Source organism: Pyxicephalus adspersus, chromosome Z (assembly GCF_032062135.1).
Source record: "Pyxicephalus adspersus chromosome Z, UCB_Pads_2.0, whole genome shotgun sequence".
Lineage (NCBI taxonomy): Eukaryota > Metazoa > Chordata > Amphibia > Anura > Pyxicephalidae > Pyxicephalus > Pyxicephalus adspersus.
In genome coordinates this window covers 68,938,667-68,958,602 of record NC_092871.1, presented here as the reverse complement: position 1 = coordinate 68,958,602, position 19,936 = coordinate 68,938,667, and the positions used below count along the sequence as shown (strand labels likewise).

The 19,936-nt window shown below is 37.8% G+C and overlaps 1 protein-coding gene across 14 annotated transcripts in view; it reads left to right on the top strand.

The window, feature by feature from the left end:
* The window catches only part of DENND1A (DENN domain containing 1A), a 651,854-nt gene that overhangs the window by 353,452 nt on the left and 278,466 nt on the right, over nucleotides 1-19,936 (top strand). For all 14 annotated transcript variants that reach the window (XM_072430328.1, XM_072430340.1, XM_072430333.1 and 11 more), the window contains one exon: nucleotides 18,553-18,654. In XM_072430328.1, the coding sequence (XP_072286429.1) occupies nucleotides 18,553-18,654 (102 nt within the window). The remainder of the gene's footprint in view (nucleotides 1-18,552; nucleotides 18,655-19,936) is intronic.

The window sequence follows — 19,936 nt, the reverse complement described above, 5'->3', positions numbered from 1 at the left end:
TGTTACACCTAAAGTTATAATATAGACAGGTAGCGCTTTTAATACAAGATATGTTAAATTATAGTTTGTATTATGAGGACTGTCAGTTTATTTTCCCAGTCTTCTTACATTTTATTAGGTTTTAAAGTTGTAAAGTCTTATAATATACCCCAACATACTTTATCTCTGTGTTGTACAATAAACAAATGCCCAAATTTTTTCCCCCTTTTTTTCTTGAAAATAGATGCATTTTCTGATCTGGTATCTTGTTTAATTTATTTGCTGCTTTCCATAAATTGAAAGAATTACTGCCCACAATACATAATTAATATAGTCAGGTATCCATTAAATGTTCTGGTCATCATAGCAGCCTCAGACACAGCAGACTAGAGTTTTATCATCTGTTGCAGGTCACAAGGTTCCACTGAGTTACTGGCGGTATCCCATTAAACCACATGGACATCAGCGTGCCCTGCTTTTATTTTTCAATTTTCTTATCATCAGAGCCGTTTGTCTTCATATAAAAGATTTGTATTTAACAATCCATAAAGTAACTTGAAAGAAAAATAAACCAGCAATAGGCCATTAGGAGAGATAATGGAACATGCTAAGGATTCTGCTAATCAGGGCTCTTGTAGCACTAGGAATCCAACAATCATCCACACTAATATATAAACCCCCCAACACACACACAAACACACACACTTCTCACACACACACAACTCCCTTTATTTTTGTAAATATCACAAAGAATTGTGAATTGTTGACAACTTTAGGAGCTTTAGTATTTTTATTATACAAATGCAATTTTACATTTTGTCTGTTTTTGTCACAGATATTTTTTTTAATTAGTCCTGGAAACTACATTTTGTTTGGTAACTCCATTAAGTGGGGTGATAAAGAGTAAGGTGAGATAATAGCTCATCCTCAACACTATGAAGACCACCTCAGCAATCAGCTGCTCCATTTTTATTATTATTTTTAATATTATTGTTATTAATATTTATAAACAGTATTAATTTAGCACCAACATATTACCTCTCCTTTGTAGAGGAAACAAACGTCTGTTTCCAAAACCTGGAACCTTGGAAAGTGGCGAAGCATACTGCTTTTTGCTGACTTCAACGGTCCCGGTATCACGGATAATAAGGCCACCTCTATTTAGTCTGTCGGGGGACTCTACTGAGCCTATTGGGGATGTTAGAGTCTGTGATTGTATTGTATGCCTTTATAATTCTTTTCGATAAAAAAAAGTTGGCTGAGCATTTCCATCATTGATGTGCCATAGAACCCTCTTGAAATAGGCAGCGCCAGCATCTATTTTTAGAGAAAGATGAGATGTGATGCAAATCCATTGGATACCATCTGGAGAGAATCTTATAGTTGGTCTCCTGGGCTTTACATGCAAAAACGGGTTTGTGTGTTAGAATTAATGCTGTTTCCCAATTCAAGGCTGGGATAGACACCCCTAGGTCCTTTACCTACTAGGTCCTTTACCTAGGCCTTGTCCTAGAGTATTTTTACAATACTGAAATAGTATGGGTTGTAAACTGAGTATTGCCACTAAGGTGGTAAGGTTCTTATATGGAATATTTTTTTTAATTTTTACATAGAATTACAGTATTCAAATAAATGACTTGTTATACAATGCTAAACAACCCTGATTCATTTTGTTATATCTGTGGCAGTTTCACCATTCCCAGTCAAAGGGCGATTATCAGCACATTTGTAGAGCAAGCCTATTTGGCATATTTCAAAGTTTAACTTGGTAAACAAGTTAAGTCTTGGGTTCCACATAAGGTGTGCAAACAGTGTGTCCGAGGGTTTACAGATCTGAACAAAAGGAGCACGTGATAAGATGCCATTTGGTATACCTATGGTTTGGCGAGAGCCAGGAGATCATTTCAGTGTCTCTTACTTTTGTATAGTGAAAACTTCAGGATATAACAGGAAAAATAAATGTAACATAGAGTATCCTAGTCTACCATCAGCTTTATGCCCAGTGGCTCATTACGATTAAATCCCAGTGCGGGTTTTTGTTACACTACCCTTTCTTGAACAACTTGATTATGCTGATGAACTAGGTGACAACAATGAAGAGTTTGACTGTGTGAGAAAAACTTACTTGAAAAATCAACGTAGGTATTGTACTTTCAAACCAGGGAAAATGCATTTCTGCAGTACTTTAGAACTGACAGTGGCTTTGTGTATTGCCATAACATACCTGGTTTAATGGAGGAATTTGGAATTCCAATCTATACCTCAACTGAATGGTGACTATTCATCGATAGCTCAAAGCAGAGCTTAAAACGTGTCCTCCTTCACAATGGCAATATATTTGGCTCAATTGGCCATTCAGTTTCTTTGTGATGAATATGCAGACAGAAAGAGTCATTGAGTTGTTGCAATATCACCAACACAATTGGGTCATTGTTGACCTTAAAATGGTATGCTTCCTTCTTGGTCAGCAATGCGGATACACCAAGTATCCCTGTTATCTGTGCATGTGGAACAGCAGAGCTTGTGAGAGGCATTGGGTGGAAAGGAATTGGCCTCCAAGATCTGCCCTAAAACCAGGTTACTTGTTGATAGAAAGAATATTATATTCCCGCCTCTGCACATGAAACTGGGTTTGATGAAGCAGTTCGTTAAAGCTTTGCCAACTGAAGGATACTGTTTCAAGTACCTCATTTTGGGATTTCCTAACCTGTCATTTGAAAAAAATAAAGGCCGGTGTGTTTGATGATCAGAAGTCGAAAAGAATGCTTGGTTATTATTCAGTGCCATTCTCAAGGACTTTCTTGGAAACACATGAGCGAATAATTACATATTATATATAATTACATGCATCAAGGTGCATTTTCTGCATAGCCATCTTTCTAACTTCTCAGAAAACCTTGGTGCAGTCAGTGATGAGCAAGGTGAACGATTACACCAAGATTGGAAGCTCATGGAAGGAGGGTATCGGTATATTGGATGTACATATGATGGCTGACTATTGTTGGAGCATCCAGTGGGATTGTCCTCACAATGAACACTCCAGGAAAAGCTATAAGCATAAATGTTTACCTTAACCGCTTACCCAAGTCATTTTCAGATGTTCTACTGTAATAAAAAAAAATGTCAGAGTAACAATAAATCCTTTCTATGAACAAAAGAAAGATAAATACAGTACATTCAAGTTAATAATTCATTATTTTTTCATTGTATGTAATATGTGTATGTTTTTTGACAAAAATGGAGGGTACCCTGTATCGTTAAAACTGAATGTGATAGCAAAAAATTTGTCATTTCTGGATTCACCACCTAAAAATTAGGTAAAAACAAGTGTAAGATCTAACTCAACAAAAAATGTGTTCCTCAGTGAAATCTTTGACCCACTGTTTTACATTGGTGTCTCCCAAGGACGTTAAATAAATCGATTGGAGAAATTAATAAACAGCGGAGATGGAGGGCACTGGTAAAGAAAGCATGCTACCAAACATATTCGGTTGAAGTGTACCCAAATAGTCAGCAACCAAAAACTTCTCATATTGATGTATTTGTGTAACATATATGGGGTGTATATTTTGGCAACGAATACTTGTTTTTCAAAAATTGTGGGCACAATATTCCAAATTAAATTGCCCACCGTGCAAAACCCCTATTTTCCCATATTTTAAATGCTTTATGAACTTGACCCTGTGGAAATCCTGGGTTACCTTTACCTCGACAAATATCTTGAAAAAAAATTTGAAGCCTCAAACTTTTCCTAACATCCTTCCAGGTTATGATTTGTATCCCTAATCAGAATATTATGTTTCAAAGAGCCCAGGAGTTTAACAATTTTGGTATGAAGTAAAGTTTTAAGGTCCCATGGGTAGGCTATCGCTTGTTCCAGAAAAAGACATAGAAAAAGAAGTAAATAGGTTCTGCCTATTAGTGACGAGTAAGTTTTCCCACATTTTTAATTCTTTTAGTATTTTTTGTATAAGTGGAGGGTAGTTCAAATAATATATATAGATGACAGCAACACACCCACAGGGTTATCACCAATATTTTACTCTTATACCCGATACTTCCCCAAATTGTAGGAGCAAATCATGCAAATATCATGCAAATAGGGCAGGTCTGAGGCCGGTCTTGAAATGTACACTAATATATCATCTGCAAAGAAAGCCGAACGTATCTCTTAGATTTGTATGCCATGTAAGTTTTTTGAATTTTCAAAACTCGTACCAATCGTTCCAGGGCTAAATTAAAAAGAAGCAGCGATAATGGGCATCCCTGTCGAATTCCCCCTTTAGAAATGGTATGAATTTGGATAAAAAGCCAGGAATACTGACATGTGCAGTAGGGGATTTGTAAATTTCCAATAACAATTGGTAGTATGGTCCCTTTTAGTCCTATATGACTAAGCACTTTAAAAAGACACTGCAAATTGACGCTATCAAAGGCCTTTTTGGCGTCTATGCAAACCATCGCCACATCTTTCATAGGGTGTGTCTTAACATACTTCAATACGGCCAGGATCTTCCTAATATTAGTGACTGCGGATCTCCCCTTGAAAAAAACCCACCTGCAGTGGTGAAATTATTTGTGGGGGAAGCTTGGCCAACCGATCCGCCATGATTTTAGATAATATTTTGGCATCAATATTTATTAATGAAATGGTTCTGTAGGATTTCAGATATTTTGGGTCCCTATCTTTTTTAGGTACAACTTTAATATAAGATTCCAATCCAGTCGGGAAAAAATGTTTCCCTTGCCCCATATCTGTATATAAATTTTCCAAGGTAGGAGATACTTCCTCTTTAAGCATTTTATAAAATTCAATCGTATACCCGTCTGGGTCCGGCCCCTTTCCACGGACATTCGGCCTATAACTCAATAATTCAAATACTCTAGCTGATCAGGTACCAGAGTGGGAATGGCACTATCCTCCAAAAATGTGCAGCCTACATCCACATTGGTGTGGTTGGTTGTAAATAGTGTCTGGTAATAAGAAGCAAATGCCTCAACCACATGTTTAAGATGGCATACCAGGTCACCGTCCTTTGTAAATATTGAACACAAAGCCCTGTTTTGTTGACCACAAATAGTTTTACCAGATTCGCCAACATTTTCCCAGATTTATTTCCAAATTTTTGGTATTTCAAATCTATGAATTTATTCTTATATTGTTCATATTTAGTTAGCTAATGGTCAAACTGGCGTTTGGCTTCATGCTATTTGCTCCCATTGCTAAAAGTAGGGTTTGAATTGGGACTGTGTTGAGCCATTCTCTGTTCGGTAAAAGAATTTGAATATTAAATGTGTGTTTTGCACTTCCTATTTGCTGTGAAGGCCAAGATTTTACCTCTCAAAAATGCTTTACCAACTTCACACAGCAAGATAGGATCAATTGCATGTGCAGAATTAGTAGTGGTCTATTCCAGCCATGCTGCTTTAATAGTGGCCTAGAATTTCATGTCTTGGTATAAATAAGATGGGAAGCGCCAAAGATAGGCGTCTCCCCTAGGGAATGCGTCATGGACATGTAAAGATATTGGCGTATGGTCAGAAACCACACTTAGGTGAATTTCAGGTGAGTCACCATATGGCAAAAAAGTTTCAGTGCAAATCAGGTAGTCTAACCTTGCTTGTGAAACATGGACATTAGAATAAAAGGTATATTGAATCTCTAGCGGAAATGTCTGCCTCCAGACATATAAATGTGTGGGTTGGTTACATTTCCTGGGTTGGACCTTAAGAATTTTGAGGTAACCTTCTATCCTCATCTATATGCATTACTGTAATAAAGTCCCCTTCCATTATCTTGTAGGGACTGAGCTCTTTAGAAATCTTTGTAGATAGGTTTTGAAAAAAGGAGAGCATAGGGGAGTTTGGGGCACATACATTGTACAAATACATTGATTTGGTCATAAAGCTCCAATTCAGTACAGACAATTCTCCCCTCATGATCAGATGAGGAAAAAAGCATCTTTCCTGGAAATTTTCTGTGCACCGGTTTTAGTATACAACACCTATAGTTTATGCATTCTATGAAAATCATCCATGCCCAAATGTTTTTCTAGTATTAGCGCAACATCAACTTTGAACCTTTATAACTGCCGTATTATTTGCATTCGTTTGTTAGGGTATCTTAACCCCTTCACATTTCAAGACACTATCTGCATAAACAAAGAACAAAAACGATACATTGCACATCAATTTGCATCTTAACAATAACAAGGGAATCCACCTATGTTTCCCTCGGATACCCAGTTTGGTAAGGAACTGACCACAATTTGCTTGTCTATATCCAATTTGCATTGGAAAGGTCAAGTGGGCCCCCCTCCACTAATAGGGGGGAGGGACCACTTGAACTATCATTGACATGTACATTCAAGGCCATTGGACTCTGAGTAAGTTAAAACAAGTAGTAAAAAAAACACTAAAAAATAAAAAAAATAAATACAAGACATGCTGCTGAGAACCGTAACAACAAAGTAAAACATCAAATAGTGCAATGTCCACTTGTGGATGGACCTTCCTTTTTTCCTCAAGTAGTAATTTGTCCGAGAAACGGAAAATGAAAAAGAAAATTTAGTCAACCAGGCTCACACTTGGGGTAGCAGGAATTTGAGCTTAACATGTTGGTGTTGTACCTCAGATTTATAGACAGTTTCTATCAAGATAGCTGTCATATCAAAAGCATAGGTAAAGCTTTAACTTTTGGTTTTGGTTTTTGCCGGCCGAATCATCAAAACCTATTTCACTTGCTAAAAGTCCAGGATCCTGAACAACCAAGATCCAGACATTCGCTTGTGCAACTTCATATATTCTTTGGCTGTTTATTACTTTCCGGTCTAGAGTATTGCTTCAATGGAGGAACATTTTGGTGGTATTTTTACCCATTGTGCGTTTCAATTTCAATGGAGGTACGCATTTCCCAGATGTTGATTGCACAGCCAAAGAAGGAGGGAATCTCAATGGTGAACCAGGAATATGTTCCTGCAAAAAAATCCCAGCTTCTTCCGATTATGTAAATGTTTGACTTGCCAAAGTGAAGCCAATTTTATGTTTAAAAAGCTCTGAGCACACTGTGTGGAACAATATGCATTTATGGGTGCCTTCTGTGGAACATTCCGCAAACAAGAACAGAATGATCATCCGGGAGAAGACAGCGTTGGTTTCTAAAGGCTTGCAAAACTTTTGATTTATCATTAAAATCGAGATATCTTATTACCGGGCTGAGTGACGTTGAGTCTGCAAGGGGGACCCAAACGGTGCGCCCGTTCAACTTTTCTTTCCTGATCCAGACCCAATAGTGAGGGGATATCTAGCACTTAATTCCCCAGTTGTGAGGGCTTTACTGATTCGGGTATTCCTATCATGTGGAGGGTATTCCTGCGCGCCCCATTTTCTAGATCATCAATTTTTTCTGCCATTGTACTAGTTCTGTTTTCTAAGGTAGATAGTTGAACTTTTACAGCAAATAAATCTACCTCCAATCCTGGCCTCTGCATTAGTAATTTTGGTGGCCTGTATTTGAATTTCCTGGCAGATAACTTGTAGCCCCTTTTCCATAGCTTTATCAATTGCTGTTTGCACAGTAGGTGTAAGAAGTGCTGCCACTGCTTGTGCAATGTGAAAGTGCTCCACAGAGGGAGATATGGCTTCCTCAACTGACTGTAAGGCATCAGGGAGAAGATCAGTGAGCGAGTCCCTTGTGTCTTCCTGGCTGGCGGCCATGTTGTCTGCTTCTGGAGTGTCCCGGTCTGTCGTGCGAGTGGGTTGTGTAGAACGTGGAGTCTGTGATCGAGTCAAGAAGTGATCTATCCATGGTCCTGGCTGTCTGCCAGTGCTTCCTGATCAGTTTGTGGTGGGAGCGGGTGAGGTACAGACGGTATTTCCCCTCTGTGGGAGACGGAGCCTCCGTGAGCTGCGGTTCTAGTGCCAGAACCAGAAGTCCCCTGTTTCGGAATAGTTTTATATGGATGGGAAGACACAAAGCGCGGTAACTGTCTATAAGGAAAATGGGAAGTTGTACATTTTGGAACATGCAGTGAAGATGCCCATCCTCTGTAGCTGTCCAGGAAAGACAACATTCCTTTCCTACTGGAGGAGGCAGGGTTGTCAAAAAATGGAGTCATGGGGCCTGGTTTAGTTGGTAATTTACCAGCTCGAAGGAAGTTGTCTCATAAACAGAAAAGGTTGGTAGTTAGCCAGGGAATTTTTTCAATATGACCCAGCTTTTCCTATCCTTATTATGAAACCAATTCACCAGGTGAACAAGTACCGATGCACAATATTGGGAGAAAATATCAGGGACCCCGGCGCCTCCTCTGGTCCAGTTAGGAACCATGATGCTATGCACAAGTGCCCTGCTTCCCAGAGAAAAATCGTGAAAAGCTCATTTATATTACTATTACAAGAAGAGATATCGGTACCATTTGAAAAAATGTATAGGAGGTGAGGTAATATGTCCATTTTAGTGTAAAGATTCTGGCAAACCAGAACAGGGACAGGTAATCCTACTTCTGCAGGTCTGTTTGAAACATACTGAACAATGGCAGATAATTATAAGTGAAAAGTTTAGAAAGATTAGAGGTAATAAATACTCTGGGGTACCTAATCACATCATTACAGATAATAAAGGAAGTGTTAGTACAAATAGATTTAAATTTGGACTGGGTGAGTGTAACATTCAGTATCTCAGATTTATTAAAGATTTCTATAAAATTACAGACTGTGTTAAACCTTTAAAATGAAGCCGATTGAATATTATTAAATTAAGAAGTCATCTGTATAAAGTAACAACTTGTAATAAGTGCTCTCTATCTGTACAACTTTCACATCTGGGTTTCATGACTAGTGCATATAATACGGGGACAAGGAACATCTTTCTCATATGCTGTTTAGTATCAGGACACCAGTGGTCTTTGTCAGGCTTAGGAAGGACTGTAATGTGTGCTTCCAAGCTTTGAGCCAGGCAGTAGATGCTGTTGAATATTAAAGAGAAGACTTTTGTTTGAAATGGTAAAAGGTTAAGAGCATACATTTTGTAGAACTTCTTGAACTCTCATCAGGACCTGGTCTCTTGCCCGCTGGTGTGTGCTGGCAAAGTTTTTCTTTCCTCTTATGTGAAGGGGGAGTCTAGCTGAGAAATTATATCTGCTTTCAATACTGGTAAAGCTGTTGACTCTAAAAATTCTCATAAGGACTGGGGGAGGGGTCAGGATGGAATTGAGAATGTGTAAGTCTGAATAATATTGTTGAATCACTTTTATAATATAGATAGGTACAAAAGTCCAGCTACCTTGCGGGGTGAGAATAAAAGGAATATACGTGGTTGTTCTTGGGTGAAGCCTTCTTGCAAAAAGCCTACCACATTTGCCACCATAATTTTTTTTCCGGGAGCTGTCTCTGAGTTTTTGGTAGGCCAGGTCGTATAGTTGAAGTATCGTATAAGGTTGCTGTAGCTGCAGTCAGTTCTAAAAAGACATTTGCTGGACATATTCAACTTATGCAGGTGTTCAAGAGAATGAATTTTGTCAGATGTCTGCCATATCCTGAGCTCTGATCTTCTTAAGACATGCACCCTGCTGTATTAAAACCCCTCAAAGTGATGTGGAGTCAGAGCATGATCATGGAAAACGTTGGTAATTGTGTCCAGTACAAAGATCTTTGGAATGAGGTATCAATAGGAGTGTCCATGAGCTGAAATGGTAATATTTTATGAAAGGCAGTATAAACTCCTTTTTGACCCTGGAAGTGTAGTAGTGGCTGCAGATGGCATCCTATTGGTTTTGAAGGAGTAGAATTTTGTACTTTATGTTGGCCATACAGTAGTTGGGAACATTTAGAAATGCTGTTGAGGCCCTTAGCGTTGAGGGTGCGGATTTTCAGAGGATGGGCCTGAGAAATACTTTGGGCCATGGGGGGAGGTGTCTATGGAGGATTAGGGTAGAAACGGGGGAGGAAAATATGGCAAGAAAAGGGCTAGTATAAGGATATAAGGGAGAGGGGCCTGGGACAACTTAGAGAGGGCAGATAAAATGGGGTAGGGGTAGTAGAACAAACAGGGGTTATCACTGGGCCATTGGGAGGGGCAAATATCTCAACCATCAAATAGAAATCTGAAGGGGGAAAATTATATACTTAGCTTCCACTTATGTATGTTGGGAAAGTGCTGACAAGCGGTAGGATTCTGTCGGTCCTACTCAGGGAAAACGTGTTACATAGTACAGGAACCTATCTATAAAAGTAGATAAAAACAAACTGCATAATCTGATTAAACCGAAAATTGCTTAACAATAGGGATCATCTGGAAAATCAAGCATAGATATGAAGATATTGAACCACACAGGATTACCTTGAACCTAAATGCAGTGTTACTCCTAGGGTGGATTTCTTGTCAGTATCCATTTACAGCACCACATCATCTAACTGATCTTTAGTACTGCCCTCTCCAGTATGAGATTTGCCATACAGTAGCGTAAAAAAAAAATATATATATAGGTATCTAGTATAATTCAGGCGCTTACCTTTTCCGAATTTAAAATACATTTAACCTCACTAGCGTTCTAATTTTGTCAGTTTTTTTATGCAAAATATGATCCTATTTTTTTTGCATAGAATAGTTTATATTGTGGGCCTGTAATTCTTGTGATTTACTCCCGGCTATAATAATTATATTTATTTATTATATTATATTCATAAATTATAATATAATAAATATTTATAAATCATAATTAAAAAAAATATGAAATAGACCACAACAATGTAATTTATCAAAAAAAAACTATTTTATCAAAAATTTCTTACTGAAATTTTCCAAACAAGGGTGCAATAATATTGATAATAATATATTATATATATATATATATAGATTTTAGAAAAAAAATTTTTTACATTTTTAGTAGATATCCCGGTTGTTGTAGATTTTGAAGCAGGGTGCTGCACAAAGTCCAACATCACAGTCAGGACAGTAGAACCTGGTTTCTTTGCGTTTCTTCCTTCCTCGATCGGTCTTTGAGCAGCAAACCACGCACATCCTTTTTCTGGGTTGGTGGGATGTATTCAATGAAGTGACCACCAGTCAGGCGTTCTGGGTTGACAACGGTGGAAGCAAGACGTCCAGGTTTATTCATTGCCACTGATGGTGTTTGGTGGTTCTTGACTGTGGATTCGGAAACTTGCAAAATGAAGTCTGAATGATTCACAGGCCTCCCACTATTTTTTCTGTACAGAATTTAGGCATTCCATAGGCACTGCTCAACTAGATGCCTGAAAATCTTTTTGTAGTACCTTCTTTGTTGTTTACTCATCGCTGGGTAGAATATCATGGCTTGGTCAGCTCTGTCGACACTTCCCATGGTGTTGTTGTAGTCAATAACCACCTGTGGCTTCATCACTTCTTTCCCACGTTTTGTGTGTACCAGAACGGTGGCGGCATCATGGACAGTACTCATCAGGCACACATCTTTCTTGTCACGCCATCTCAGGGCCATCATCTTGCCTTTCTGCCAGGCAAAAATTTCTCCTGTCTTCCACTTCCCTTTTGCAAACAGTGATGGCAGGTTGTGCTGGTTAGCCCTAACGGTTCCATAGGCATCTGTTCTGTGTTGCAGAAGGAACTCATAAAGCTCAGAAGAGGTGTAGAAATTGTCAGTTGTGACACAATAGCCCTGACCTAGCAATTGCTCAATGAGGGATAGCACTGAAGATGTGGCCAATCCATAATGGCTGTATCTGCGGTTGATCTGTGTCTCTTTTCCAGTGTTCAGTACTGTATACCAGACGAGGATTTGCACACCATATACATTTTCACGCCACTCCCTGCAGGATCACCAAGCCCAAAAACAGCCAAATGTCATCCTTGGTCACAGGTTCCCACTTTCTGTTTCTTACAAACCTCAGGTGTGGACAACCTTGTTGTTGTCCAGCGTACCTGCAAAAAATAAAATAAAAAAGGTATTTTAGGATATGTTCTTTTATAGTGTGGTGAAGGTTGCAAGTAATATGTTAGCAAACACAAAGCAGCATATATGTTTGCATAAAAAAAAAATAGCAAAACATTTCAAAAATGTCAAAAAGTTAGCAAACACAGAGCGGCATACATGTTGGCATAATTTTTTTTTTTTTTAAAAAAGTTAGTAAACACAAAGCAGCATACTTGTTTGCATAAAAAAAAATTTGCAAAAAAATTCAAAAAGCAAACACAGAGCAGCATACATGTTTGCATTTAAAAAAAACAAAAAGTTTCAAAAAGAGCGGCTTACCTGTTTGCTTCAGCAACAATTTTTTCGATAACTTAATCGGTCAAAAACAACTTCAGGTATGCCAAGAGGTCGTTACATTCAGCCTCAATTTTAATCCCAGGTGCGCTGATGCATGGAAATCTTTGCGGTGCTGTCTGGTCTCCCTCAAGGTCAATAGGACACCATGTGCGCACAGTCAGGAACATATATCAGGATCAGTCAGGAACAATAAAGGTCCAAGACAAAGTGATGAAATGATACATTCAGGCAGTGATTTATAAGTCATCAAAAGGTCAGATCAAGGTCAAGTTCAGGGCTAATAGTGGGCAAAATGTAAATCAGGGCACTGGGCAATGATGCTTGGTGCACTAAAATATGTATTTATACTTTTTTTTTGTATTTTTTACTGTAAAAAAAATTTAAAGGATATTACATAGTAATCTGCTTTTAAATTTCCCGCCCCCACAATCCATCACTCCACTGCATCACCTGGAAGATGTCACATCTTGCGGGGTGATGCGATGGGGATGTCCCCGCCCTGCTCACTCCCCTGAAACCACCAACGATGCTTTTTGCATTGCCCAAAGGATGCGAGTGTCACATCCTCCGAGTAATGTGAGCAGTTATAGAACATTCCGGGGGGTGATGCCAGTGGGAAATAGCCTATTGCTGATTACTATTGCTGATCGCATCACCAGTTAGATGTGATGCACCATGAAGAAATCCTGCATGCATCACATCTAACTGATAGTAGGCGCAGCGGCATGGCCAGGACCCGAGCAGCATTTGAAAGCAGATTACTCGATAATCTGCTTTTAAATTTCCCACCCGGCCATGCCCCCAACGGAAAGACGCCTCAGCATCACAGTGGGATTGTCCAATCGCTGCTGGAGCGCATGGCACAGGTAAGAGCTTTTTGCAAGTGTTTTCCACCCCGAGTCACACTCAGGATTACCGCTAGGGGGGTTAATTGATAATTAAAAAATACATGATTGCATTAATTGTTTTCTTTTTGCTTGTTGTTTTGCTTTAGTGATATCCCATTCAGATGTACAGTCTGAAAAAGCAATTGATCAGACAGACGTGGTTATGTATGATTTGGCCTTTGACCTTTTAAACTTGGCACCCCACCCATGGATATTTCACTTTTGTGTCAGCCCCCTATCTCCCACTAGCTAGACTAAAGCTGCGTACATACGTCAGATTTTTATCGCCGGATAATCGGCATCGGCCAGATATCGGGCGAAAATCTGTCGTGTGTACAGTCTGTGTCGTTCATCGTCCGAACGACCGTCCTGGCGGATCCACGGACGATGAACGACGACCGTTCCTAATGAAAGGGAAGGGGAGAGCGCGCAGCAGGGTGCCGCTCCGTCGCTCTCCCCCTCCCCTCTCCATAGAGCAGAACAGTGCTGTATGTACAGCACCGTTCATGCATCGTGTAGTCCTTTGTCGTTGGAAAGGATCGTGAAAGATCCTTTCCAATGACAAAAATTGCACTTGTGTACGCGGCTTAAGCATAGGTGATTGTGAGGTTCTTATCATAAGCAGCTGCTGCAAACTGAATTAAAACTGTTGTCTGTTTAGCTCAGTTTCTCTACTAGCATAACTCCAGTAGCTGACAATACCTGATTCCGCACCAAAGAGATAATTCTGTAGTTTATCCTAACGACATACCATAATGTACTAAGTAATCAAAACCCCTTCTAAAATATGTTCACTTGCACCTACACTTGGTGAAATTTTAAGAAATGGTGAATTGCCTCCATTATCTGATTTAGATATCACTCAGGATCTCCATCCAGGCTACTGCATGGTTAGCCAATGGCCAAATACAACACTATGTAACTTCCCTGAACCCTATATCTAATGATAACAGACAACCAACCACTTTTGAAAAGCTTATGTTTCTAGAGACTAAGGTTGTACATGGGGTATCCACCATATATGCGATTTTACGGAGCGAACACAGGCAGGGAAATTTATTTTTAAAGATTAAAAATAAAAGCCTGTAAAAATCCCACAATTTATTACATAAATTATCCAGATCTAATAAACACCAAGAGAGATGTTACAAAATAATAGGTGGTAATGATGCCCCATGGATATCCATCAGTTTGATTCTACATACCAAGCAAAATCCTGGAGATGTGACCATCCCCAAGGCTCTATGCTCTATATCTGTTGTTCCTGTCCAGCAAAAGAAATCTTATGGGATAAGATGTTTAAAATTTACAACCATATTTTGGAAACGGATATTTAACCACACCTGAATATCACACTTTTGGCTATGTTACCACTATGCCCACTCTCCCATCGCAGATCTGAGCCTGTGATGGGAGAGTGGGCGGTTTGTATCCAGGGACAATGCCCGCCCACTTCCCTGAGCCTAGGATTTGAACAGGGAAAGTGATCCCCCGCCAGCGGGGTCCTTCTGATCCCGCTCGGGGGGGCATTGGCCAGAGTCACGGACCACCAAAATTTTCTTGCGGACCACCGGTTGGCGACTGCTCTATTACATTGTATTTCTCTTGTATTTTTTTATGATGTGTTTTTATAATCTTGTTTATCATCAAATAAAAACGTTTTATACAAAGAAAAGGGGTCACTGGGATTTAAAAGGACAAGTCAAGCTATAAGAAGCAAGAACATTATTGTTCAAACTGCAATTTAAAGCTTTAAAACCTGCAGTATTCAAATTGCCAATTCAATCTTTATTTAAAGAAACCCCATGCCATTTTGGTAAATCTATTAGAGAGTGATTACAAATCAGGACCTTCCTGTATTCCTAAAGTAGGCATAAACTCATAGATAACACATTTAGCTGTTTTTTTGCATCTACTCTCTTCACTATCTGAATAAATTATCTAGTAGTGCAAGTCTGTATCTCACCCTGAGAAACAGAGGCATTAAGGCACAATGGAGCACTAGGCAAGGTAAAAAGCATTGGTTTCCTTTATCCCTTTAATTGACTTTAATAGTGAATATCATAGACCTAATGGCATTATCCTGTTTCCATTGTCTGTACCTCCATGGCCTACTACATAAGATACTTCAAATGCATCCTTGCTTTTAAAGTCACAAGCAGGTGCACATTTTTAGCCAACTGTGTGATCGCTCGTGTTTACCTAAAAGCACTAAGTTCATAGTTGATCCTCTTGGGCAGCCTCTGGGCCCTGGGCTGTGCCCAGTAATAACTTCTCAAGGCTGAGCCTAGTGCTTGCTTACTCTGCAGACGTATACTGTACCAAATGTTTTTTAAAAACTTCATCAGGAATTTGAAAGTGCCAATTGTGATGGAAAATGTAATAAATATATATTTACCCATCATTCCAGTACTTGGCTAAATTAATTTTGATTCATAAGAGTATATTTAAATTTCACAAATATTTTAATTTCACAAGTATTAATGAACACATAAAATGATAGTAGCATTGTTAACTAAAATACAAATTCTTACTTCAAAATTCCTGTATGCATCAACAAATGTGTATTGACATTTGGTATTTAATTATCTGCAAAGGAACTACAAAGTAGACTATTACAACGAGGCTACAGTAGAAAAATACTTAAAAAAAAGTATGTGGGAGCTTAATTACAATCCCGCAATCAATTACTTTTTGATCAAAAGAGCAAAAAGGAATCTGATAAGATCAAAGTTAGCACTACATACACACAAAATTAGTAGGCAATTCATCAAATACTGGATAGAAACTGGTCGTTGTTGACTAATGATCCTCAAACCAGCAAACTTCTTACAGAAACCCCCAATATTGCCTTTTGCAGAGCTCTATCCTACTGATTCTTATACAGTCATTCTCAGGGGATCCTGTCTAACGACTGTACGATGCATGAAGGAGTGCTACATACAGCACCGTTCTGCTCTATGGAGGAGGGAGAATGACAGAGTGGCACCCCGCCGTGCTCTCTCCCACTGAGCCGATTTTCACAACAATTGCACGTGTGTATGTAGTTTAAGAGAGAGGGGACCCTTGTACAAAAGTTGGTACATTTAAATGTCAAAAGTGTAATCAATGTGACTGGATTAATGATTAAAAGAACAATGAAGTTAGACTACACGATGGAACCATAGGTAAAGCACGTTAATTTGTTACATGTGATAGCAGTTATCTATCTAATTAAAAGTGAATGGAAGTATGTTGGCAAAACCAATAGAAAGTTTAAGAAAAAAATATATGAACATGATGCTAACATGTTGCTGAATATTTTGTTTTTTCGTGTTTGAATCTGTAGCATTATTGTTCACATAATTGTATACTTGGAGGCTGCATGATGAACTTTCTTTTTAAAAGGCATTCAAAGCAGATGCAGGTCAAGGTGATTTAGGAAAAGTCCCCCAAATTCTCTTGGAATCTGCTTCTGGTTTCAGATTCTTGACACTGAATTATGTATCACTTGCCTCCTGCTTCCATAAGATTAAAGCCTTGCTCCTTTAAACTTTGACTTAGGGGAATTGTGCACAGCAAGAACAGCATGGGGAATGTTTTTTCTTTCAAATTCCTGTTTTTGGATACTTTTTTAAAATGTTATAAGAAGGAGATATATACTTCTGAGTAAAACTTAATAAAGTGAGAATTTTATATCTCTCTCTTCTAAGAGATGCATATGCAACAGTGATTTCCAAATAACATTTATTAAGAATATATTTTTGAGCAAGTGTAAAAAATGTGGTCAACTTTCATGGTGTCATGTTTAGTATACTTTTGTCCTTTGTGGCAGTTTTGAAATACTGCACCTATTCTATATCTTTACTTGTGTTACTATTTATAAGTTGTAATTTTTATATTGTAAACCATTTATGATTCTGGGAATAAGTTATATTCTTCTTTTTTTTTATAATAATTGATATTCAATGAAAGATAATAATAAGGGATCTTAGTTTGAGGTATTACAATAAGATTTGGCAAGGATATTTATTGAAATGCTAACAAATAAAACATTTTCTAATAACTTTGGCTTGTGGTGAATATGTCTTCTCTTTTTCAATAACTGAAATCAGACTGCGGCCTAAGCCTTTCAGATATCAAACCTTGCTATATAGTATAAATAGTGTTTAAAACATCTTGACATGTTAATGAAAACATCATATCATTTAGTTTAGTACTTTAGCTTGAACTTTTTTTCAGGCCCTCTCATCCAATCTTATTATTAGGGGAAACATTGGAGTTGGCCCCTAATTAATCGCTATGTTTTTCAAAGGTTTTAAGGTGTTAAAATGCTTGCATGAAAGTTAATAATTCAGAACTTTATAGTTCTAATCCTTTTAATTTTGTTTTTGTTGCTCCCAACAATGTATATAAGCTGTAATATGCTATGAAGATTCTAGGCATTCCAGACTGGATCTATACTATTAACAGTTAACCAGGCTGACACTTGGCACTAATGTGTTAATGGGCCCTAAAAGTGAACATCATTGCACCATTTCAACCATTTATGTGTTTATAAAAGGTAATCATGTCCCCCTAAACTTACTCTTCAAGGTGAAAAAAATAAAGTTCAGCTGCTCTTTTCTCATATCTGAGCCCTTTTATGTCTCTTATCAGTTTCCCTCTTTGCACTCTTTCAAGTTCTGCAACAATCTTTTTATGCTGAAAATTGACCTGCATATTCCAGATGAGTTCTTAACTAATGATTTTTTCAAGATCATCTATGCTCTTATTAGGTCTGTAATCTACTAGACCGCTCAGATTGTTGTCTGGTATTGACCCGCCCTGGTACACTATCTAAAGATTTGTATGATACTTTTTTGCCACATATTTGCTCAATCTAATAATGCATCCAAATCTTCTGCCAAGTCAAAGACATTTCAGAAGTTTAACTACACTGCTTGGTGTCATCTGCAGACATAATACATTTAAATAAACTCAGTGCATGTTTTAAATAGGTAAAAACTAAGTCTTCTAACACTGAACATAGTCCTCTACATAGTTTTTTTTGCATTTTATGCAAACCATAAAGTTTATCAAACCATACTAGATAAGAGAAAGCTTTGGAGTCCATTGAAAGGTTGGTCACTTGAACTGAACTAACTGAGTTTAGTAAAAAGTAATGCCTGAAACAAAATTAGGAGCTGCATTTTTCACAGATCGTCTACTCTATTCAAGTTTATAAAACTTTTAATCTTATTGAAAGGAGATGTACAGTGGCTTAACATACATTTTTTGTGATTTGTGATGCATTTATTATTATTAGGGCTTCTGATGCTTTAGTCAAATTCCTGTTTGCAAATATCAGTAGATCGGGATAAAGAACTGTGTGATAATGAAAAAACAAAAAAATGAATAATACATTTTTTTTATAAGTATATCTCTTTTTCTGATTTCAGAAAGTGAAAGGTATGAACCTGGAAGATGTAGTAATTCTGAATGTAGATACAAACACCTTGGAGACTCCATTTGATGACCTTCAGAATCTACCAAGTGAAGTGGTAAGTAGTAGTTAATAAGGTACCGGTATATTCTGCAGGTTTGTTTTCACCAATTTTCCCTACATATATATTAAAAAAATAATTTGACCATTAAAAACCATAAGTTTTTACTTTAGGCTGATTTCTTTATATATTGTGCTTGTAGTCCAAAAGATAGTAACATTTTTTTTTTTTATTAAAGCATAGCTACAATGCTGCTGGAAGAGGCTGCTGTCCTCTGTCTCTGCCTACTCCTGTTTAGGTTGCCCTTTGGTTACGAAGCAGGTCACAACTACCTGGAACAACCTTAACACTAGTTTTGATGGGATCTATCAGTCCTTGTATGAATTCACCTATACGTGGAATATTCACTCATACGTACTTGCAAACATGCAGTTACCCTGAGGAAGCCTTTAACAGGCGAAACATGTCAGGTACAACGACACACGTATGCAAACTGTATATTTACCAAGTTGATACTGGACTGCTGGGACTTTTTTGCCCACACTCCTATGAAAGAGTTGCATATTGTCTAGTGCCATTTTTTATGACCTTGTACAAACCTACCATGGTTATGCTGTAAATATCATTGTTTCTTTTTTGTATTGTGTTTAAGAACTTTATCATAAATACAATACTATTTGACACACAAAAAAATTCTGTTCTGTTTATATGTTTACTATTATCCGAGGTTGGCAAACAAACATTTACTTACTAACTAATGCTCCCTGTTATGCAATTTGCCCCTGGGGTCCCCAATTTTTATTTTAAATTTTGGGCACCTAGGTGCACTTGCTTTTGAAACAGCAATTTCAAAATATTGCAAAGAGAGGGCAAAGAAAGAGGTTTGAGGCTCAAAAGTAGTCAGTGAAAATGTATTGTATTCTTTTGTAATAAATTCATACACAATAACTTCATACATGGAAACAAAATACAATAAAAAAATAAAATATAAGACGTATACAGATATTTTTGTGTGTGTTTCCTAGTTCTGTTTTATATCACAGAAGTAGGGTAATCCACTAGACAGAATGGTACTAACACAATAAAATAATAGTAATATTATGACCGTGTTTTCATATAAGTCCCCGACGTGTTTCGCCTGGGTTGGGCTTCCTCAGGGGTATGTGACTTTATACGATTAATGGTCTACACATACAAGAGGATTACAGGATAATAGGGTTGATGAATATCATAAAATATAAGATAATACAGATATTCATGATTGTATTGCATATCACTATTTTATATCAATGCAAGTATAAATATATATATATATATATATATATATATATATATATAT